Raw genomic sequence first — 24,002 nt, 5'->3', positions numbered from 1 at the left:
GGGTTCTTGTGCTGCTTCTAGTCCATCTTCCTCCATCCCTCCCTCCCTCTGGCAGAGCTCTGCCGGTGTACGCCGCCAGAAAAGAGGCTGTGATTCATGTTGCAATTATCCACTCTGAAATCTCTCCATTGTCCCACAAATCGGCTGCTGGTTCTGTGAACGGCGACTGTAAATCACGTCTATTCTCTGGCTCGCTGTGAACAAAGTCTTGACCTGCTGTGGGGACGGCTGTTTATCAGGCCAAACTAGGGCCAAAGAGCAAGAGCTCATCTAACAGGGGAGCCTGGGGGAAGTTGGTTCAGCCACGACAAGAAAGACAAACGGGAAAGATAACTGGAGGAGGAGGAGGAGGAGGAGGAGGAAGAGTGTCATCTGTGACGTCTCACCTTCGCTGGAGGTCAGCTGACTTTTCAGCTGGTTGTACCTTTCGGCTTTGGGCGGCAGCGGCGGCTGGGTGTCTTTATCATCCAGGCCGTCCAGGCTGCATTTGGACTACAGGGAGGAAAGCAAAGTGTTAAAAGCAAAACATCTGTCTCTCTCTCTCGTCACAGCATGACTTCATCGTGAGCAGGAGACTATTTTCCCATTCCGTGTGATCTGGGATGTGGGTTTGTGTGAAGATATAAAGGTTAGGAGCTCCACGCTGTCATTCATGGTGCCTTCAGCTGAGTGTGTGTGGTGATGTAAGAGGAGTTGTACCTCCAAGGGTTTGAAGCATTTACCATGAATGTCACCACGATTAATTCTTCCCTATCTTCCCCTTCAGCTGAGATCTGCAGTCACATCTCTGTAAAGTGATCTGCACTCCTGTCATGTGATACACAGTATAGCCCCCTGTGTGTGTGTGTGTGTGTGTGTGTGTGTGTGTGTGTGTGTGTGTGTGTGTGTGTCATATCGGGTGAATTTGGTCATTTCACTGTGACTGGATGAACTTTAGACCACGTAGAGAGCAAACATCAGCATCAGTACAGACTAAGGGTAGTGTGTGTACGTGTGTGTGCTCTGTTACGCTCTGTGGCGTCATGGTGGACGTGTCACCTTGGAGCTGATGATGGTTTCGTGGATGCCATTGTCGCTGACCTTGATGGTGATCTGGCGGTCGCAGAGGTCAGGCCTGATGAACGGAGGCTGGACCTTCACATGGAGCTTCTTCCTGGGGTCAAAGGTGTACCTATGACAGCAAACTGATATGTGACTGCTGGACTGGTACGTGACACACACACACACACACACACGCACACACACACTGCTGATATTACTGATATTTCCTCTTAGACTGTTGGTGAGATTTGCGATTGGTCCTATTTTAGTTCAGGTGACACAAAGGAAGCTGGATCAGATGACGTTTGGGAGGGAACTGATCCACTCCTGTCCGTCCAGACGACCCTCTCACACTGAAGGGGAAAGTATTTATTCTGGGCCGTCTCTAGGTTTGTGTGTTTCATATTTCCTGTGTTTCTGTGTGACTTATTGCAGTGGTGTTGTTGTTCCATAGCTCCTCCTCCTCCTCCTCCTCCTCCTCCTCCTCCTCCTCCCTCTCCTGACTCCCTGGCCGAGCTCACACGCATCATGCTGACAGATTAAACGTCGTATTGCACCGTATTTCAATTGATCAAATAAAGACAATCGGTCGGTTGCTGCGGTTACGCTGTGTGATTTGTATTTCGGGGGTGTTCAGGTTTGGAGCTGTTCTGTGTGTAAACGCACGTCCACTCGCTTCACGCCATTAGGTGTTACTCTACAAACTCATTCTCTTCTCTCAGTCGTCTGCCTCCCCCAGGGTGGCTGAGACACACACACACACACACACACTACTATGCACTCAGTTCTCCGCCACTGGCTTTGATGACAACATATGCATCAATGTACATTTGCATAAATGCACACATACACACATTGCGCACACCCTCCCAAAGGATGTCTTTGAGAAGCCTTAAAGCCACACACACACACACACACACACACACACACACACACACACACACACACACACACACACACACACACACACACACACACACACACACACACACACACACAGTTTCTTACCTGGGTGCCAGGGGACTACACAAGACATACTGCACGTTGCCACAGCAACCCCTGGTGAAGGGATTTACTCCGCCACGAAACTTCCCCGTCACCTGAGGAAAACAGAATCTTGTTTAACATTAACACCCACACACCCAAAACACATGTGTGTTGATCATCACACATAAGGCTCCGCTCACACACAACCACTAAAATGATGCATTGTATTGTTTTGCTCTTGTAGTTTGTTCTCCGCCGGTTCAATCCATTAAACCGTATACATGCACGAGGTCATCAGGATTGACATGTTCATAATAATGGCAGTATGATGAGTCCTTCCAAGGCCAGGAAATGCAAGCGGAGCTGGAGAACATCGATTAAGACGTTTGCATGTCTGAATAAATCAATTTACAATCACATGACATCCATCTGCAGTCATACTTCCATTATGTCCATCACATGTGTGGAGCTGGGAGAGCCTCTCTGAAGCCTTCATGGCAGTATAACACAAGTTTAAAATGCACCTGAACACACTGAGCATATGGTCCAAATGCATGTGTGTGTGTGTGTGTGTGTGTGTGTGTGTGTGTGTGTGTGGGTGTTCTCTCCCCACCTGTTCGTTGGTTGTTCGACCTCGGGCCACCAGCACCATATGGAAACCTGTGAGTCCCATGACCGGAATAAAGAAGAGGCCGGCGATGCACATCACCACCAGACTGGAGACACAGCGAGGTCAGGAACCACAACGACAACAAGGGAAAGTCACGACCACACAACCGCACGCTTAAACACCTGACATGAGAGGAAGGATACGTGACGGTGGTGTGCAGCGCCCCCAGTCTCTCTCGGTGGTGGAGGACGAAGATGAGGCCGAAGGAGAAGACTCCCACCATGTGGATGCTCAGCGACAGCAGGAAGAGGAAGAAGTAGCGGTAGTTTCTCCGTCCGATGCAGTTGTTCACCCAGGGACAGTGGTGGTCAAAGTCCTGTGAGAAGACATTCATGCTGAAGTACGGACACAAACTCTGGTAGACGAAGAATCTACAGGACGCTGGACGAGGTCAGACATCTGGAAATCCTTATAGTTTGTATTTTAGTTCAGGAGTGTTTTAACATAGCGCTAGGCTGGGTGGAGAACTCAAAGCGGTGAGTCGGAGGTAATCTGTGCATCATCTGCTGTCACCTCAAGGTCACATGATCAAATCCCCCGAACCAGTGAGGAGAAACTAATGCCTCCTTTTCATGCTTGGTTAACAAAGTGATATAACAATATTACATTACTGTAACGCTTATATTGTTTCCTCTGTTTGAGTTCAAATGACGCCGACATCTGCAGCTCCCTGTAGATCCTCTATCAGACAGTCTGAGTAAAGATCAGTCAAGCAGAACACAAACAGGCTGTATTCCTGCAAACTACTCACACATCAGCCTGTGTGTATGTAAACATTGGTCGAAATGTCTGTGCATGTGTGTGTGTGTGCGCGCTTGTGTCAGCATTCCCACACACACCTCCACACAGTTGTCGCAGACGCTGCAGTGCGAGCAGCGAGGCGGCCTGTAGAAGTGACAGGTGGCGCACCACTTCATCCGGACCTGGATGCCCTTTATGTCCACGTTCTTATAGAGCGGCGCCCGGAAGTCGTCGTCCTTGTCTTCGTCCTCGTCCGCTGAGGAGAGAGACAAACAGGTGCACACACACACACACACACACACACACACACACACACACAGTCAAATTTGTTAATTCACTTAACATATACACACACTGGGGAGAATGGAAAGCAGTGACGCAAACACATACTGCCATTGGACATGTTTTGATTGATAAATACTGAGCCCGGCATATGAAACTGTTGCAGTTCTTAATCTCTCAACATCTCCTTCTGTTTGTCCGACACGTTTGTTACCTGTGTGCACCTCCCTGCACTCACAGATCCTCCTCAGAAAACCTACAAGTTACATTTCCTGCAAACAAAAACTACTGCACTCCTGGTGCACCTCGGTATGACTCAGGCTCAGAAGTTATCAATCAACCCACATACACATACAGTATGTAGACCGAGCAAATCACAGTTATGATTCTCTCTGACAGACACAGCGGGTGGAGAGCCTGTGGGAGGTCCTTAGCCTGGCAGAGGAAGTGCCCTGCTCTATTTATGATGATGAAGATGATGACGATGATGATGATGATCATCCCTTTATGTGCAGAGGAAGCGTTTAAGAGGAAGTGCTTATCATTTACAAGGAAATCCCCCCCTCCTGACTGACGGGGCGGGGGACGCGCCTCGCAGTGTGAGAACCCGACAGAACCTTCAGCAGGGTCACACGCATGAAGGTCCAGATGGGTTTAACAGGCTGTGACAGGGAGATAATGGAGCTGTACTGCAGCAGGGAGAGGGGGGAGGAGTCCTGAGTGTGTGTGTGTGTGTGTGTGTGTGTGTGTGTGTGTGTGTGTGTGTGTGTGGGTGGATCTGAGAGGGGGGGGCCAGACTGTGGAGATTCCATTCAACGACATTTTGGACACACACACACACACACACACACACACACACACACACACACACACACACACACGTACCTCTGGGGTAAACTCCAGGGTCCATGAACGTCGCCATGCTGAAGTTGGCCAACACGAAGAGGAAGACCACGCCATTGTAAAGAGGCACAGCAGGAGAGATCACCTTCGTCAACCAGGGACACCTGCAGAACAAAACACACATGTCAGGGTCAGAGAGCATTTACAATCAGTGTTTCCCCTGATTTCAATCATCCATCCATCATTACGTCTCTTTCTCCTGTGCACAGTTACATCACCGGTGTCTTTCATCATAAACACACTGCTGCTGTGACGTCTCAGTGTGTGTGTTTGCATGTTGGAGCGATGATGAAGTGTGTAGTGGATAGAAGCTCAGGCGGCTCAGCTTTCTGCAGTCACCTGGACAGTTTGTCTGTGCTGCCGTTCACAGGTGGAAAGGGCAGAGGGAGGGTTGATCAATAGGTAAAGGATCTGGCAGGAGAGGGAGTCGAGCCGGCTCTCCTGACACAATGACTCACACATGCAAACGTGTCTGGACACAACCAAACGCACACACACACCCACGCACACACACACAACCAAGCACTCTCACATACACACACGAATGCATCCACACACACACACGCATGCATTTCTATTCTGACGCCACAAAGTCAATTTCCTGCTACGAGCTGGCCCTCCATCTCTATCTCCCCTCCCCACTCCCCGCTCCTCTTTTGCTTTGTTGAATTATTCAGAGCGGAGGACAGAGCGGAGGACAGAGCGGAGGACAGAGCGGCGTGACAGGCCCGAGGTCGCCGCTCGCACAGCCAGCGCCTGCCGCTCCGCTGCTCTCAGCTCGGTTTGGCCTGAAGACATTGGGCCGTCGGTCTCAAGCCGCAGCTTACAACGCCGGGCTTCTTACAACGCCGGGCTTCTTACAGAGGAAGTGGCAAAGTTACGGCGGATCAGGTTCAGTTCCTCACATCGATATCCAACATCCAGGGAGACCGTGGCTCCGGCTGTGGAGACGCTCCTCTGCGGCTGCATGGAGACGATTTATGCGCAATATAAACCCTAAGATCAACAAACATCAGGAGGTCACGTTGGTCTCGCCCACAGCCTTCCAACCTGATGACCTCTGCTCAAAGGTCACGGCTGAGGTCATCTGCGCTCTGTGCCGTCTTCAAAAGAGGAAAGGAACATTCTCACTGGGACTTTCCCCTTTATAAATGGATTTATCCTTTCATATCAAGTCCAGTGGCGTTTGTTTGTACAGTCTGATATCACATCCAGAGCCTCAGAGGGCCTCACAGGGCCCGACCCGGCCCAGAGCTCGCTGAGAAGAGACCAGAACAAAGAACTCCCTCAAAAACCTCAACGTGAGAAACGGCTGGAGAGGCGGCGCAAAGACGGATTCCCACGGCAGAGCTGAGAGGGGGAAGAGAGGAGGAAGAGTTTGTGCAAAGCTTGGTTGCAATCAGGGTCGTTATTGTGTTTCTACCAGAGAGACAACGACTCTTAGAGGGATTGAGAACAATCCTACGCAGAGAAGGAGTGAAGGGACAGACGGAGTGAGGCGAGAGATGGATCGAGTGAAGTGTTCCCTTCCTTCTGCCTACAAGCTCACAAACAACAAACGCTTCACAGGTCTGTCAAAAGGAAGGAAAAGAAAGTCAACTTCCTGTCCTGATGAATCCCAGATCCATCTCCTCTCCTGCCCACAGCGTGATGTGAGTGACAGGCAGGATGAACCAGGGGGGGAGTGCAGACAGCGTGGGAGGGAAATCTGCCTGCTCGGGCCCCCAACTTTGGTTAATTGTGTCGTAGTAACAAGTGAGCAGCTCTGTTTATGTTTATGAGACACTTTTACTGCTCCTGTAACCCAGAGACCTTCAGCAGCACACAGAAGCTTCCAGCTCGTTCAGAAGCTTGGAGCCACTTTAATGAGCAGAAGTTTGTTTGTTTGGCTGCCAGACTCACAGTAAAGTCACAAGTTTGTTTCTAAATCTATTTAAAATTCAAATTCAAATAGGAGGTGAAGAGATCATGAGGCAGGAAACTCAAATGAAACAGCGTTGGTTTTATATCAGGGGGTTTGTTTGCTCCGGTCTGAATCAGGGACTGGATCTCTGCAGGGCTGTGTTTACTCCTTCAGTTCAGTTTGCTCTCACACAGGAACGAGACGATGAGAGGATGTGACACAGAGCAGAGACGTCCACCGACTGATCAAACCCTCCTGCTGCACCTGAGGACCTGTGGTTCAAGACCAATCAATAGATCAATAACATGGCCAAAGCTTGTTTGGGACGCGACCAGCCAAACAAACCACACTGAGGAGGGGAAACAAACCCAATCAGGGCTGAATCAGAGCAAACCATGGAGCAGTGAAAACACCTTCATCTATGACTTCATCTGACAGCCTCCTCCTCTGCCTCATTCTCCTCTTCTTCATCCTTATACTCTTCTTCTTCCCCATTCTTCTCTTCCTCTCCCTCCTCCTCTTCTTCCTCATTCTCCCCTTCCTCTTCCTACTCATTCTCCTCTTCCTCCCTCTCCTCCACCTTTTCCTTCTCTTCTTCTTCTTCCTCATTCACCTCTTCTTTCTCCTCCTCTTCTTCCTTCTCCTTCTCCCCTTCCTCTTCTTTCTCCTCTTCCTCCTCCTCCTCGTCTTCTTCTTCCTCATTCTCCTCTTCCTCTTCTTTCTCCTCCTCTTCCTCCTCCTCATGCTCCCCTTTTTCTTCTTTCTCCATTTCCTCTTCTTCCCCCTCCTCTTCCTCCTCCTCTGATCTGTATTAAGTACCTTGGTTTTCAGGTGTTGCAGACTTCCTGCTTGGACTCTTTAGTAAAATGGAGCGTCTACATGCTGATCCTGCTGCTGTGGGACAGAGGAGGAAGATTCATGGTGGTTGGACTGAAATGTTAAAATGATTCGCCTGCGTTTGGAGAGCGGCGGAGAGAGCAGAGCAGCGCTGCCTTTGAAGTCGCTCTTATTTGTTCTTTCCGGCGCTCTGGGAGAGCGAGTGGAGTGTGAACGAGCATCAAAGAGGAGAGGGAGGAATGTGGAGAGACTGAAGTGGGAAGCACTTTGTTTCATCCAGCATGAGTGTGTGTGAATGGAGGGATGGATGAGTGTGTGTGTGTGTGTGTGTGTGTGTGTGTGTGTGTGTGTGTGTGTGTGTGTGTGTGTGTGTGTGTGTGTGTGTGTGTGTGTGTGTGTGTGTGTGTGTGTGTGTGTGTGTGTGTGTGTGTGAGAAGCATCCTTTCAGTAAGTTGAAGTCAAATCTGTGAAAGGTTGGATGGAAGCAGCTTCGTCATGCACGCTCACAGAGAACTGCAGCGGGATCCATGGCAACGCATCTGCGGGGCCTCACGTCAGAGTGTGTGTGTAACGTGTGGAGTTTCATACGTGGCACATGATAAAGGAACTGAAGTCAAATGGATGTTTGCTTCACGTTCCAGTCGCCAACATGGCTGAAGCTCAGATCCTGTGACTCAGCCCCGGCCCCTCAGAGGAACAGAAGCAGCCTTCAGGCACGACGCCCCCTCAGCTTGGACCCGGTTCTGACGGGCCCTGAAGGCGTCGCACTTTAAAGGAGCTGGAACGTCTCCGCTTTGCTTTTTCATTTCTGGATGTCACTACAAAGCTGCCTTCATATTTATATTTATGTATTTAGCAGGTTAAAGCTGTTAAACGTGTGACTCCAGCCTGCAGGAGCAACATGAGCCTGACTGAGACCACAGATCAGACCGAGGCCTGACTGAGACCTTAATCAGGCTAAGCTCAGTCCAGATAACAATAATAATGTCGGAATATAGCTTCTGCAGGTTTAATTCTGCATGTCATTGATTCATGTGTGTGTGTGTGTGTGTGTGCCATAAGAAGCGCCGCTGCTGGTCCTCTGGGACTCTTGGAGTTAATGAATCGCACGCTGAGAATGTGGTCCCATTGATTAGTTCATTAAGGCTCAGCCCAGCAGGACCCCCAGCAGGGTCTGAGCCCCTGCAGGGAGGCACAGTCTGCAGAGAAGCACAGTGTCGACTCACCTTCCAGGGAGCAGACTCAGAGCCTGATTAAAGACAGGAAGTGCAGTCTGTAAGGAGACACACTGAGGGCGCTACTTATGTTACACTTAGTCTGGGATTAGTTTAACACTTTTAAAGTTCAGATGGTTCCTGCGGTGCCACCATCAGGAAAACTGTTCCCAAAATGTGTTCAGAGCTTTGAAGGATTCATCCAGAATCACGTGATGATTTTTCATTCAGCAGTGAAACCTTTGACATCACTGAAGCGCCTGAATAGTGGCAAAGACGGAGAACAAACAGCTCCTTCACACTCTGATCTAATCCGTCATCATGTTCCCTTTCAGTCTTGAATCATCTCAAATGAATTCAAACGCACCAAAATAACGAGGGAACAATTTTCCCGGTGTCGGTTATCAATGATCAGTCAGTCGCAGAGCTCCGGTTTCAGTCTAACGACGGCCGTTTATTATGCATGAGCAAGCTTGCAAATGAGCAGAAACTGTTGTGATTGGGAGGCACGGGGAGGCGCGGAGAGCCGGGTGCCACTTCAGCCTGAGGGAACGGAGACAACGGAATAGAACCTGTGCAGCTGCGCGACACGCTCCGCTCCTTCTGCAGCTCAGCCCAGACCTCAACCTCATTTGCATTTTTCATAATTGCATAACAGCTCCAACGGAAATAAAATAAAATGCTTCACCCTGACGACATCAAATTCCACATTTCCATATTCATAACCTGTTTAAAAATAGGAGAGATGATTTTCATTTCCCTCAGAATCAAATGAGTAAACGCACAAAAACACAAACTTCTGCATGTCTGAGTCCCTTTGACCTTTAGAATCAGAGTCTTTGACCTTGACCCCAAGTTTGTGTCACTGACCAAACTAGCTGATTGAAACAGAGCAGAACCTCTTTAAGAGACGGCTGCTAAAAAGCCTGTTTTCACTCAGTGTGCAAGGTAGAAAAGGATGATTGTGTTTTTGCATGTTAGAGCTTTACAAAGGTTTCCAAACGCTTCAACAAGCTTAGAGCAAAGCAACGTTCTAAGCTTTCAGAAATCAAAACAATCCAGCGCCACAGAAACATGCGTGTCAGCATAATCTCTCTGTGTTGGCAGCTCTGGAGTGAGGGTCTCTCTGTCAGGCTGCCGTGGGAACCTGGAGCCCAGAGCGGCACTAAGGGTCGCCTGGAATAAACGAGGCTTAGGACACTGAGACTTAACGAGACAAGTAAATATATGAGAGTACTTGGACCGCAGCAACAAGGGCAACGCAACTGTTGTGTACTCTCTATGTGTGTGTGTGTGTGTTTGTGTCCATATAGTATGTATGAAACCTGATCTGGATGTACTTGGCTTTGGGGGGGACGAGCGCGAGGACTGGGCTAATCTGGACGCCCTCGCCTCTCACAGACATTCGGGACGCTCAGTTGCCGGGCTGGAACGTCGGGGGGGGGTCGAGACATTCCTGACCGCTCTTCCTCTAAACCCAGAGCGCCACAGCCTGCATGTGTGGTCACTGTCAAGAGACCCCGGGGCCGGTCGGTGATCAGGCCTGTGATTGGCGAGCTGCGTGCGACGTAGAACTCCCGACTTTACTTCTTATGTAAATCGCAAATAATAAGGGAACATCCTGTCAAATACCATCTGCTTTAACTTCACGCTAACAACGTCTAACATTAGCTGATCCTAGTCACGGTGACTTTATGAAGAAGGTGACATCACTGTGGTGGAGCTGTTGTCCGACACAGAGGTGCGATGCCAGAGACCGACTGGTGAGGAGGAGGAGGAGGAAGAGGAAGAAGAACTGACCTGAACTTAAGGTCAAGCAGACAGAAGAAACGACGAGAGACATTAAGACAGGCAGACAGAGGCAAAGGACACTCAGACGGACAGACGGCCCTGGCACAGATGACCCTTGACCCAGTGGCCCTTCTCAAGCCCCGCCTCCTCCCCCCTCCACACTTATAGCTGTTATGGTTATTTATCTGCAAGCGCCATCTGCTAAACGCTCAACGCTCCACCACTAAGCTCAGTGCAGCGCTGTGCTGACTTCCTGCAGGAAACACACACGCGCGCGCGCACACGCACACACACACACACACACACACACACACACACACACACACACACACACACACACACACACACACACACACACACACACACACACACGCAAAAGTGTTTTAAAAAGAACAAGATAAGAAAAATGGAAAATATTAGTAAATATTGCCGGTGATTTATGGCCCCTTTAGTCTAAATCACTATGCTGGGTGCAATAATGCAAGACACACACACTCACACACACACACACACTGTTATCAGCAGTCATATGGTTCTCTGCTGGCAGCTTTGGCCGGTGGATCGGCCGCTCGCTTCACCTTCTGCTCCTGCCGTTATTTGTTTACTGTCCCGCGCTTGCCGCCGTCCAAAAATCCCTCCTCAGGTGTGAAGAGAGAACAGCGCCGGGCCGTTTGTGTTCCTCACCCATGTTGTTCCTGCTCACCCAGCTGGCGCACACATAACCCACAATGCAAATCCATACTGCACTGCTCAGAGAGGCTCAGCTATGTGAACCCCAGCTACGTTCCATGGTTATTCTCCGTCACGCTGCGGCTGTAATGGAGTCCCGCGTCAAACAGGATGTGATCCTCAAAGCGCCAAGTCCATCACAAAGCCTGCCGAGTCACCGTAAACACCGATGAGGCCGCAGACAAATTCTGCCCATATTTTAAAGCCACTTCCTGTTGCCAGACGTTGGTGCGGCCCTGCAGAGGCCATCAGCCTAATGAAGTGTTCATCAATCAGTTTAATGTCCACACACACACACACACACACACACACTCGCCCTGGCAGAGGCACAGGTTGGCAGAGATGAATGACACGAGACTCTGCAGGTAATAAAGCAACCGGACGCCCATCCATCAAGCCACACACACGCACACACGCACGCTCGCACGCACACACGCACGCACGCACACACGCACACACACACACACACACACACACACACACACACACACACACACACACACACACACACACACACACACACACACACACACACACACACACACACACACACACACACACACACACACACACACACACACACACACAGGATGGCGCTCACAACAACGCCAATAACACCAGATCGCCAATATATTGATCAGGCTCCACACACACACACACACACACACACACACACACACACACACACAATAGGGGGATTCACCATGATTATAAGGCAGATTAAAACATGAAAGGAAACACAGCAGGATGTCTCCAGATGGACGTTCAGCCTCATATTCATATAAACCCTGAGATGATGTCAGCTCAGGCAGGAGATGTTGATGCTGATAAAGACTTAAAAAAAACTTCTTCTACTCATGTAAGTTGTGGTTGACATGATGGTGAGAGTTCCAGAGGCTGAGACTGATTACACTGCAGAGCGTTTGGATCTGAGGAGCTTCTCTCAGCTAAACGTCTCCAGCTGCTGACCTTTCATAATAAATCCACTTCCCTAAAGATCAAGAGAGGAATCGACTGCGGCCGCCTGAGTTTGCAAGAGGACAAAACGTCCTTCATCTCAGGCTCAGAGCTGCTCCCTCCTCCTCCTCCTCCTCCATTCTTCCCTCCCTTCGGTCTGTTTCTCAGTCGTTCCTCTTCATCCATCATGAGCCTCTGAGCTGAGGCAGGTGCTTTCACTAAGCCTCCCCGAAGAGCCAACCCTCCCCCTCCTCATCCTCCCACCTTCTGTTTCTCCTCTTTCGTCTCTGTCTCTGAGCAGCCCTCCCTCTTCCTCCCTGCTGATGAAGGAACTCATCAGCATCTCCTTCAGGAGGCCTAATTGTATATTGTCAAACAGGAACAGCATCCATCAGGCGAGATGATCTGGATCAGCTGGAGGACGGGGGGAGAGCTGCACACACACACACACACACACACACACACACACACACACACAGACACACACACACACTCCTGAACATCCGCACACAGTCTCACAAAGACTGAATCAGGCCTAATTCAAGCTCTCTCTCTCTCTCACACACACACAGACACACAGACACACACACACACACAGTGGTAAACATTATCACACACACAGTTTGTTGTGCTCACACAGCTGTTTGAAACGTGACTTTCTAGTGCCACGCCTGCTGGTCTGCTGAGTCTACACACAGGACTCAAAGAGCGCCATTGATTTAACGGCAACAAGACGAGACAATGCCTCCTTTTAGCCAGCAGGCCTGGCAGCACTGGGCAGAATCCCACCAGTGTTCTCTGGGAACAAAGCCAGGGTGGGAGAGGGAGGGGGGGTCAATACACTGAGGAGACCCGTTTTCAATAGCAACTCTGTCGCCCTGGAGGACGGCAGGTCACATCACAGAGGGGCATGACGGCACAGACATGACGGGACAGATTCACGCTGACATCATGGCGGCAGAGCTGAGAGCAGAGACGTGAAGATCTTCTGCTTCAACAAAACCTCATGTTCTCCTCCGTCACAATGTTGACCAAACTAAAGCCTCAACAAATCAGAGTCTCATTCAGTTTAAACTCACTCACTCATTTCACAGTCTCATGCCAACTCGTTATACGTAAGAACTTCAGCTAAAAGGTTTTGCGCGCTGCTAAACGGTGATGTGTTCACTGGTTAGACGCATAATTGGTCCTATAATCGATGGGGCGTTCTCAGTCTTTGCGTTTTTGCTTTATTCATTCATGTCATTGCAATGCTGCAGCTCCCCCAGAGGCGGCCAGAGCAACTCAATTACCTGCCCCAGCAGCCACCAAATCAGCCCAACTACCCACCTGTGCAGCCCCAGGAGCCTGAGCAACCCAACAAACGCCTTCAGGTTGTGGGATAGCTACAAGTCTTGCGTGGGTTCAGAGAAGTAAGATTTGCCTCTTGTGGCTCTTTCGGCTTGCAGGCTCTGCTGGGTTCCATCCCGCTCAGTCCTGTAACCTTTGGATCCGGGGTTTGATCTGGATTTATACGTGTTCCACCGCCTCTTGTTTATGGAGGAGCTTCCTGCCGATGCTTCCTGCTCCACACTCGCCCGCGCCATCTGCTCCGCCCTCGCTGGGGGACTTTATTACAGCGCTGACAGGGCTGTGAATTGTGACTCTTAATGAAATTGTGGAGCAATATGTGAGGTCTGATCCTCTTAGGGGGCTGCTGAGGGCTTTTCCCCCCGCGGCCTGACAGACACGAGCCGGAGCCGCGTGCGAGGATAAACGCTGATGTCAGGCCGCATATGATTCAATAAGAGGACTCCAGGGCTCCTCCGCTGGTCTTTTACAATAATAACACATTGGAATTAAGGGCGTGGGATTGCATTACTCCTCTGTTAAGTGATTCCAGCGCACGTTTGTGCTGAGAGGCTGCACGCGGCGACAGAGAGCAGCCAGTTGGCAAAGCACTGGAATGAAGACAGATGGGTTTTTATGAAGATAAATCTAGTTTGGTTTCTCCGTGTATCTACTTGCTTTAGAGACCACAGAGTTCAAGGGGACAAAGTTTGATACAGAGTGCAGATGATGCAGAGTAGAGACCAACACTGCTTTCTAACCATTTCAGTAGAAAGGAAGATTCTGAGCCTGATTCCCCTTCTATGGATCGCATGCCAAGTAAAAAAAGTTTGGCGGTTCTGAGGACTTTGTCAGATTCTCCTGTGGTCTGGCATCTCTGCATTGTGGACTTACTGTATAAGGGAGCGAACGGGATCTCCTGATATCTTAAAACAGCAATCTAGCGAGAGACTGACCTACAATCAAGAACCCAAGCTGACAGAAACAGAAGCCGTCACCAATTCACAAGTTATACATACAGGTCACGCTCGAGCCGTCTCCGTGACAACATCCAATTCTCCTTTCACCTTTTTTTGTTTTTCCCGTGCAGCAAAGGCCAACAGCTGAACTAACCTTGACTCTGGAGAGATTCCGTGACATTTCTGGACTATAGAACGGCGGAATGTGAAGCAGACACTGAAGGTCGTTTAACAAGAAGATAAGAAGAGAAAATGACAATGGCTGAAGTTTAGTTAGAGGGACATCGACACCATTTAGAGAGACTAACTGCTTTAATGTGTTTGGAAAGACAGATTCTGTCTATAAATACACACGCTGACCCAATTACAGGGGGGTAAAGTCATCTGTGATTTAGTCTGTTTGAAGCCAAATGAACCTCCCTGAGACGGGCGGGCGGAGCTAACCGACCCTCTGAAAACAATTAAAGCCGCGTATTTTAAGATCCCGTCCAAGATTCATTTGATACGCTCTCTGGGCAGAGGTTTTGGGTGCAAAGACGTCTCGGTCAAGGTTAAGAGCAGGTCGAGATGTTTTCAGACGTCTGTGTGATGGACGGCTGTTGTTTCAGAGCGTTCCACAGATGAGCTTCCAACATGCTCTGCTCTGGCCTGCAACCCGACAGCACGGCGCTCATGGGAATCGTAAATTAAAGTGCATGTTTCTATTTTAGCGTTCTATTTGAAGAGCAGAAGAACAATGGTTTGTGAAGCCCGATCATGTGAATGCACCCAGGCTGCAGTGCCGACGGAGAAAACCCCCTCTTCAATCAGGCACAACACTGTGGATGGGAATGCAAAGGCTAGCAAACAGACAAAACAACATGCCAAGCAACTCAGAAGTGTTAACATACAATCAGACACGTTGGTTTTTAAGGAGATCTTCTGAAACATGGACACTTTTACTTCAAATCCAATAAACAAATGGAGGCACAGCCATAAGGTCCTGGTGGAAATCTAATTATCTCCATTTATCCATTTATGACCCAGTATAATGTGTATAACTGTACTGGATTGGACCGGATTCCCTCTCCAGGACTGTGTTCGCACCCACAGAGCCATCAGGACTCAGGGCGTGACGGATAAACATCCACTGAACCAAAATAGAGCGAGCGCCACTTTCTCCTAATCCAACATGAACAGGTGCTTCTATTTAAAGGAGCAAATCCTCTCCAATCCACCCATGGAATCCCAGCCGTGCTCCTCCGGCTGTGTGTGTGTGTGTGTGTGTGTGTGTGGGTGAGGCTTAGGCAAAGACGCAAAGCTCCCTGAGAGCCGGACTGAGGATGCTGCACACACACAACAGCACTGACAAGGACAACCGCACACCTGAGGCGGCTTAGGATCAGCGTGTGAGGACCTGAGCAGCACGTTTGTGTCGTTTCCACTATTAGATGTTATTTCTGAACATGCGTTGAGACATTTGGCTGCGGTCTCTGCGGTTCAGTGTGTTTCTATAACCTGGAGGTGACAACAAGTGCTGCCAAACTTAATGCCCAATGAGTTCTGCTGACGTTTCATTGTCCCTGTAAAGACCCGGCTGTGATTGGCTCTCACATGAGGGCTGTAGCCAATCAGGTGTGGTTCCTAACATGTTTGTGTTGCTGCCCTGGAGGCAAAGACACACACTACGCAGTATGTTTACATGCACTTTGATTACGCTGCAATTAAGGCAACAAAGGCGTGATTGTGTATTGAATCATTTGTGTATGTAAACATCTAATCCAGAGTGTGTTGCCTCCTTATTGGGCAGACTGGCCTCACACTGCGATTGAAGTACGACTCTTGTACTTTAATCGAGTCTTGTTGAGTCTTATTGATCCCATCCCCACACACACACACAGGGCGTTCAGATGCTGGACCTGCAGTGAGACTTTCACAAATCTCCGTCAGCCAAAATTACTTTCACCCCATGTGCATCCGGATTCTCGTGTTTGAAGGCCCCAAGAAACAAACAATACAGGGGCATTCCCATCCAAACTCTGCTGTGTGGCCGTGCTGATGAGTCCAGAGGGCAGCTTTGAGTACGCAGAGGATACAGGCAGAGTGGCTCTGAGTGTTTCCACTTCCACTCCTATTGTGCCATGACGGCCATTAACAATCAGGGCAGCAAACAAGAGGACATTTCCTTGATGGTAGAATGAAGAAATACCTCAGGAAGGTTCAGCCAGAGTGCTGAGGAAACATGGCTCACAGAGGGGAGGCTGTGATGAAGAAGAGGAGGAAGAGGAGGAGGAGGAGAAGGAGGAGCTGCAATCTCAATCATCAAGATTTGTTACTGAATCGACCCCCCCACTGTGTGTATATGTACACGCAGTGTGTGGGGTGAAGGTCAGGGGTCAGGTGGAGTAACGTCAGATAACAGGAAGTGGAGTCTTTAATGAACTCACGACGTCCAGCTTCTGTCTTCGCTTTGACGTGGAGGCCCCTCAAACAACTGAGGCGCCTGACAGGAAGCGCAGCACCTGGCGGACAGTGAGTGACAGGACAATATGGTGGCAGTCTGCCTCTGACAGCTGCCACAGAGAGATCCGTCCAAGCCTTTAAGTGAAGCGTCGTCATGGCAAAACGCACAGCACGGAAACCCAAAGCTGTTATGAAAGCAGGCGACTCTGAGCTGCGCTAATTAGAATTTTCCCCCCGTGGGCCACAAACCAATTTGTCTCCTTTTCAGAACACGACCCAACACACTCCTTCCATCAAGCAGACGGAGCGGCTCAGGGCTCGACGTGGAAATCTGTAAGGAAACATTTTCTTCAAAGACCCTGTGGGCTCCATCAGGACGGAGAGGGCGGAGAGCAGAACTCCCTCTGCTGCTCACCGTGTAGGAGCCCAGGAGACGACACACATCCATTCTGTTGTAGCTGTCCAAATGTGTTTTTGTTTTTAGAGGAGGGATAAGGTTGACGGGCCCCCGAGGCACGTCTGGAGAGCCGGGTATTCACACCAGCGCAATGGCAACCTTCGTAAAAATGAAGTCGGTGCGCCCTGGCCTGTGTGAGCTATGGAGGCGGACACAAGGAGACATGCGGGGGGACGCACCAGCTCAGAGACAAGACAGGAGAAGAAGGGACAGTGGGCGAGCGAGGGACTTGTTTTTAAACATGAGAAGAGCGGTGTGACAATCCTAAGAGGTCCCTGTGTGGACCTGAGCTGGACTGAGGAGGGATTTGAGCTCCTAACTGATCTATTATTGTGTCACAACTACAGACGGCTGAAGAAAACATTCACAAACTTGAATCTTTACGTCTTCATGCCAAAAAAAAGAGACAGAAATAGAAAAACCCCCGATGTTAGAGACGATCTAAGTCGTTTTTATTCTTCTTCACCAAAACACAGCAGGGGGTCGATTCATTAAGCGGCAGCGGCAGATTTAAGGCGTGAGTCAGAATAAATACTGTCACAGATCTGTTAGTATGTCACTCAGAAGCGTCTGTCACCAGCTGCTCTCAGCGTGTGAGGGGAGAGAGTCGTTAGACGCTATTTCAGGGAAGCTGCTCGAGAAATGACTTTTAGAATTTTCAATAACTGTGACAGAAATCACACTGAGTGCATTTACATTTGCAATGTTGCACTGTGATAAAAGGAGAAACAGGATTCCATACAGAGACGATGAGCCGGAGTGTGACACCTACGTGGAGGTGTTGCTCATCTCTGGTGTTGATCTACGACCCATCAGGCTGAACGACACTTCTGTTTGTTCTCCTGCTCCGTGTGTGTGTGCTCATATATAAATGATGAAGACAAGCAGACAAAACCTGGACGCTCCAGGTTTGCCAAGTCAATATTTGGTGAAATTCTAATAAGGGTGGAATGAATTGATAAACACAGCAATTAAAGCTCTTTAGGGAGCTGACAGCAGAGACACGACACCAGAGTGGACTCGGCTCCACCCGGCTCAGCTCGGCTCCACTCGGTGATACCAAGCAGTGAATCCAGTGGCTGCAACTGATGGAATGTGGGAATGAAGGTTTAACGTTCACACTGATGGATTTATGCCGGACAGGAGAAATTTTTTACTCTAAACTCCAATTTTTGAACACTCATTTCTGTTTCTCACACAAATCTCTGTATCGGATTTTCCATAAATTGTGGCAGAGCTGAAATTCCCAGGAGAACTTTGTGAGCGGTCAGCTCTCAGACAGCTTTTTGCTAGTCTGCAGATATTACAGAAGAAGAAGAAGAAGATCGATCGATCGAGCAAAGAAAGAGAGGCATTGGCAGAAAACCCAAAGAAAAGGGATTAAAATGAGGGTTGCTATGGTTTCAAAAGCCTCATGGCTCAGAGGATTCAAGAGACATCAAGGTACATAAAGGAACAAATGAACAAAAGCTGCTCCTACACCTGATGGACACCTCTGAATGACTTCCAATGACCTTCAAGGCTTCCACACTGTTCATCACGACCAACAAACCAGCAGGACAGTCAGTCAGTCAGTCAGTCCCTGAGTCAGTATTATGATTGAATCTGCAAATCAAACTTCAAAGCCAGTTATGCCGATAAACTTGTGTGTTTTATTGTTATGTACACATGTACCAACACGTATGAAGAACAAAAGCACACACAGGCAGTTGGTCCTCTCTGCACAGTTACTATCTGGGACACAGTTTTATAGCAGAGGACGTGGGGGAGCTGGTTCTGATCCCACGTCCAAAGATATCAAGCTGCTGGCTGAACCCCCGGCCGACTCTGCTGGTCTGGAGCACGAGGCTCCGCCCAGTGACCGTTAAAGGTTCAGCTCTGTACTCTGATCTGCTCTGCTGCCACAAGACATTCACGTCCCCGCAGTGACCCACGCATCTCGCCACGCATCTCGCCACCGCCCCCTCCCTGACCCGCTGGACCGTCCTCAAGTCCTCCAGTTCAATCCTGAAACCTCGTCTCATCTTGCCTGGGGGCATTTTATCTTCCCCACTTGAAGCCTCGAACCTCTATGCCTGCGTTTCTATGACGAACTCTCTGCTCGCTGAGGCCTTCAGCTCTGCTAATGTGGAAGATCCAGGCATTCCAGCCAACTTCCCAGTCATCATTCACTCACGATAAAAGCTAATCAGCTAACTGTCTATATGGACGTACGCTTGGGTAAAAGCCGGTTTATCTCTGAGCACCACCGCCCTGTTGGCAACGAGACTCACTTTAACTCCCTTTGGCTGCAGCTGAATCAGAGGAGGAATTCCTGGAGGAGAAACTCTGTTTCCCAGAGGAAGCCGGGCTAAGAGGATCATGGTTTATATCAGGGGAGGACAGAGCTGAAGGGAGTAGTCAATGATGTGCCGGCAAACATAGATAAACGTGTAAAATTACATTTGCAAAAGTAATGCGGCTACTTAGAGGATTTAAAATGGGGAGATTTAATTCTCCTTCGCAATTTGTGACAGTGGCAGGCCGCCAGATGCAGCAGAGGGTTCACAGAGTCTCTGAAAGCCGGATAAGAGAGAGAGAGTGTGTGTGTGTGTGTGTGTGTGTCTGTCAGTTTGACACATCCAGCCTTCTTGAGCTCTGTGTCTGATGAAGAGCCGGGACCAAGATGTTTAGGGTTGTTTAGGCTGTTTGCAGACATACATGCACGACAATCAAACTCTCCCCCTCCCGATGCACTGAACAGTATCAGAACCTGCATGTTAGCGTGACAGTGTGTGTCATTATCTCCATTTAAAGAAATCTGTAATCCCTGTTTACATTATGAATCACGCTGAGATTGCGAAGCCCCTCCCCCTCTCCAGCGTGGACAGGTGAGGTCGTGTAACACACACTGCCCCTTGTCGTCAGTCATCACCGCCTTTCAATGCAGAATGTTTGCAGTTTGTTTGCACAAATGTGGCTGAGCTACAAACAAACGCTAAATGAATTTACGCTCCCCGTTTCCAGGCCAAAAAGATTTAATTAGCGGATTACTCATCTGGTTTATTGCCCCAGTATGGAGGTGCTCAGCGGTTTTATGAAGGCCGGGGGTGGGGTGGGGGGGTGGGGGGGTGTGGCTCAGTCTCACTCTGCCAGCACAGAGAGCAGCTGAGTTGGTATTAATTGTTACACCTCCGCCCACAGTCAGGCATCTCATCTCCAAACCATTCATCATACAGGAAGGAGGCGGCAAAGGGTGCGAGGCCACAAACACATGTGATCATCATGCAGGGACACACACACACACACACACACGTGGCCCCAGACCAAAGCTGCGTGCAAGACTGTAATCTGTGTTTATTCCGTACGATCACTCCCCCACAAACACGCTACACAGCTCCTTAACCGACGTCCTGACTGATCTCTATCCCACTGAAATGGCGTCCAACACAAACACCAGCCTCCAAACAGCAGGTGCACATCCATGTCACTGTAATGTCTCTATAATCCTCACACTCAGATCGTGATCATCCTCGGCTTTTAACACCTGGTGGGATTACACAGATCAAAGTTGTTTGATATTAAATCAGAGAGGATTCGCTGTTCATCCGGCAGGCTTCTTCACTTCTAACTCAACCGATCACCAACGTCTTCATCGAACATCCCCTTCCTCTTGTCCCTGACGCTCTCACTGTCCACCCTCGGTTCAACAACGCTTGAACATGTGCATAGATGCTGCATAGAGTCATGCTGCCTTGATTTGACTTGGACTCCAGCCACAAATTTGCGAACTTGAGCAGACTGACTCTGACAACATCGCCTTGTGACTCCATCTGGATCTGAGCCTGAGAGAACTCGATACCTTCCCCGACCCAAACATTTAAAACAAAAGATGTTGTGAAATCTTGTAGTAATCATATGGAGCCCATCATGACTCATTCAGGACTCGTGACCGCCAGCCTCGACCCGTCTCCTGACTTGAGATTTACTTGCAAAACAATGTCTGTGCCCCCCCCCCCCCCCCCCCCCCCCCCTGCGTGTCACAGAGAGGGACGGGGTTTACAGTAAAAACAAGCGCATGAATGGAGGATCTTATTAAAAACCACCACAAACAGAGCAAAAGGCCACCACTCTTTCTGTGGAACAATGGCGCCTCTCTTTCCTGGCCCACGTAACGTCCCCAGAGTCTGGATTAGAACCAGCGCCGGCCTCCACTCTAAATCATCACCGAGCAGCCAGTAAAATGAACAGTTCATGAGTCAAACCTCTTTACATGCACACCTATTCAGCAGGAGAGAAAAGCTGCCGTTACAGGGTGAAGGCTTCTCCCCCCCCTCCTCCCCCTCCCTCCCTACGCCCGCTCTATGAATGGAGGCTCTATTGAGCTCGGACGCTCTGCTGCTTCAACCCACAGTGGAAAATATGAGGACGCAGGACGGAGCAGGTAGGAGAGAGAAGCTTCAGGGTCGGCAGAGGTGGGAGGTCTTTAACACTTCACACTGGGCCGTGTGTGTGTGTGTGTGTGTCTGTGTGTGTAGATGAGCCACGCTGAGGCTTCAAACCAGCAGCACACAACTAAAGACGCATCACTGCACCAGTGAGCAGGTTCACTGTCCCATCAACACTTTGGGTTGAGGACGCAAGTCAACCTTTTCTGTTCTAGGTCAGATGTCTCCACATTCAGCATATTAGTTATTAAAAAAGAGAGTTTATTGAGGCTTTCTGGTAGCCCCTCTCTCTCTCTCTCTCTCTCTCTCTCTCTCTCTCTCTCTCTCTCTCTCTCTCTCTCTCTCTCTCTCTCTCTCTCTCTCTCTCTCTCTCTCTCTCTCTCTCTCTCTCTCTCTCTCTCTCTCTCTCTCTCTCTCTCTCTCTCTCTCTCTCTCTCTCTCTCTCTCTCTCTCTCTCTCTCTCTCTCTCTCTCTCTCCTGCTGCCACTTCCTCCCTTGTCCTCTTCCTCCCCTGCCATCAGCCCTTTCCTCTTCCTCCTCCCGCCTCGGGCTTTGGCGGCAGTGAATGACTGAACGTTTGTCCAGGAGGAATTCACCTCAAATGTCGCACTCCTCTACATTGTGACATTTTGGAATCGGACACAGAGACTGTGTGGAAAGCAGCGACATCACTGCGGAGGAGCTCATGCTCAAATTGACTGTGACATTGATTAATTTGTCACCAATACATCAGGCAGATAATTGCTTGTTATTAAAACTTGAGTTACAATGGCTGATGGGAAATCTAACAAGTGGGCGGCGTTTTAAATGCTTTTTTTTTTTACACGGCAACAAGTTCAAAGACATTTAAGGGAAATTGCACTGAACTGTGGACCGACTATTCAGATGATTTAGACATCCAGCATCACACAACAAGGGGAGGAGTGAGTGACACCAGAACCAGCAGAAGAGGAGGCAAATCAGAAAGTATAACTAAAGATCCTGCTTGTTGGAAGTGAAATGAATCAAGATCAATCAATCAAAGAATCTTGGTCACATGCTGTGATCCCTATAATCACCACAAGTAACTCGCTGAATATTTACTGCAGGAAGCTGAACTAAAGGGTTTCTAGATGCAGTGGTTCCTCTTTCACACCGTCTGAGATCGGCTGCATGCACACATCTGTCCTATGTCTGCAGATGTGAATCAGACCGAACATGAGGCAGCAGAATGTGCTGATCCAGTGAGCAGCAGCAGGAACTGGCTGCTCTGTGATGACGTGGCTCCTCCCCACAGGCCTGCATTCACTGTCACCTTGCCATGACTTCACACCTTTTTATAGCTGTGACAGGTCACAACTCTGACACACACGCACACACACACACGCACACATCTCTGTATGCAGAACTCTTAACGAGCCTAAGCCCCGGTTAAGCACCTTGCCACAGGCTTGCCCTCACATTGTGTGCGAGCAGCGTATTTTGTAAACTAGCGTGTGTTAGTTCAGGCTGTTGAAGCCGTCGGCTGTCACACAGGCAGATGTCGCCGCATCTCTGTGCTCAACAACCACAGGTGACTTTGACACAAAGCCAAACAACACGCGACGCGGGGTTTGGTCCTCACGCTGACTCGGCTGTTGTGGTCGATCTCCTGTGTCACCTCTGCCCCGCCGGGTCAGTCTAGCACAACACCCTCACGACCCGCTGACCCCACACCAACACTGCCACTCAAGCCTGGATGTCACAGTTTGTAACGTGCCAACACATAACAAAGGCAGGAGCAACGCTGTGCTGAGAATGTTGATTTGGACGGGCAGGAGTGTGTGAACCCGACGGGCTCTGGCTGCTCACAGCACGCCGCTCTGGATTCAGACATTATCTCTAAAATGTTAAGCTCTCTGGTTCAGGCTGTGCAGGTTTATAGTGAGAGCTTCAGATCAGTCGGATGGGATTTTGTGGGTTAGAGACTCGGACTTGTCTCTGTCTGAGCACGATCGGGTTCTGACTCAAAACGTTGTTATTGCCTCAGGACATGTCTGGGTTACAGGTTTAGTTCAGAACGTCTAGTGAAGCTGGAGCACAACGTATCCTGGCTAAGGTCAGCAGACTGAACCAAGATGTTTACATGAGCTGGGATGGTCCATTTATAATCCTGCTTACATGCGGGACACTGGAGCAGATGCATTGGACCCAGCTCACCTGACTCTCTGGCTCACGGTCTTGGTGAACATTGCTGTGCATGTAAACACAACTCCAGAGCTTCTCCACAGACACACAAAGACGTTGTCTCAGCTGGAACAGTGGGCGACGCTCTGACCCCAAAGAGCTGCAGGTCAAGCGCTGATGTCATCCAG

General features: G+C 49.5%; 1 protein-coding gene across 2 annotated transcripts in view; it reads right to left on the bottom strand.

Moving 5' to 3' along the window:
* zdhhc8b (zDHHC palmitoyltransferase 8b) overlaps positions 1-24,002 on the bottom strand; it is a 47,279-nt gene that overhangs the window by 6,970 nt on the left and 16,307 nt on the right. Inside the window, exons 2-8 of one of the 2 annotated variants that reach the window (XM_076147554.1) lie at positions 4,607-4,728; positions 3,538-3,695; positions 2,842-3,014; positions 2,642-2,744; positions 2,050-2,141; positions 1,039-1,171; positions 387-492 (exon numbers count right to left, since the gene is read on the bottom strand). In XM_076147554.1, the coding sequence (XP_076003669.1) occupies positions 387-492; positions 1,039-1,171; positions 2,050-2,141; positions 2,642-2,744; positions 2,842-3,014; positions 3,538-3,695; positions 4,607-4,728 (887 nt within the window). The remainder of the gene's footprint in view (positions 1-386; positions 493-1,038; positions 1,172-2,049; positions 2,142-2,641; positions 2,745-2,841; positions 3,015-3,537; positions 3,696-4,606; positions 4,729-24,002) is intronic. The other variant, XM_076147555.1, reaches the window with a different exon arrangement.

This window comes from Genypterus blacodes, unplaced genomic scaffold (assembly GCF_046128005.1).
Source record: "Genypterus blacodes isolate CSIRO-AG114 ecotype Tasmania unplaced genomic scaffold, CSIRO-AGI_Gbla_v1 ptg000038l_1, whole genome shotgun sequence".
Lineage (NCBI taxonomy): Eukaryota > Metazoa > Chordata > Actinopteri > Ophidiiformes > Ophidiidae > Genypterus > Genypterus blacodes.
Note: the sequence above shows the minus strand (reverse complement) of the source record. Positions and strands in the feature narration are given on the sequence as shown.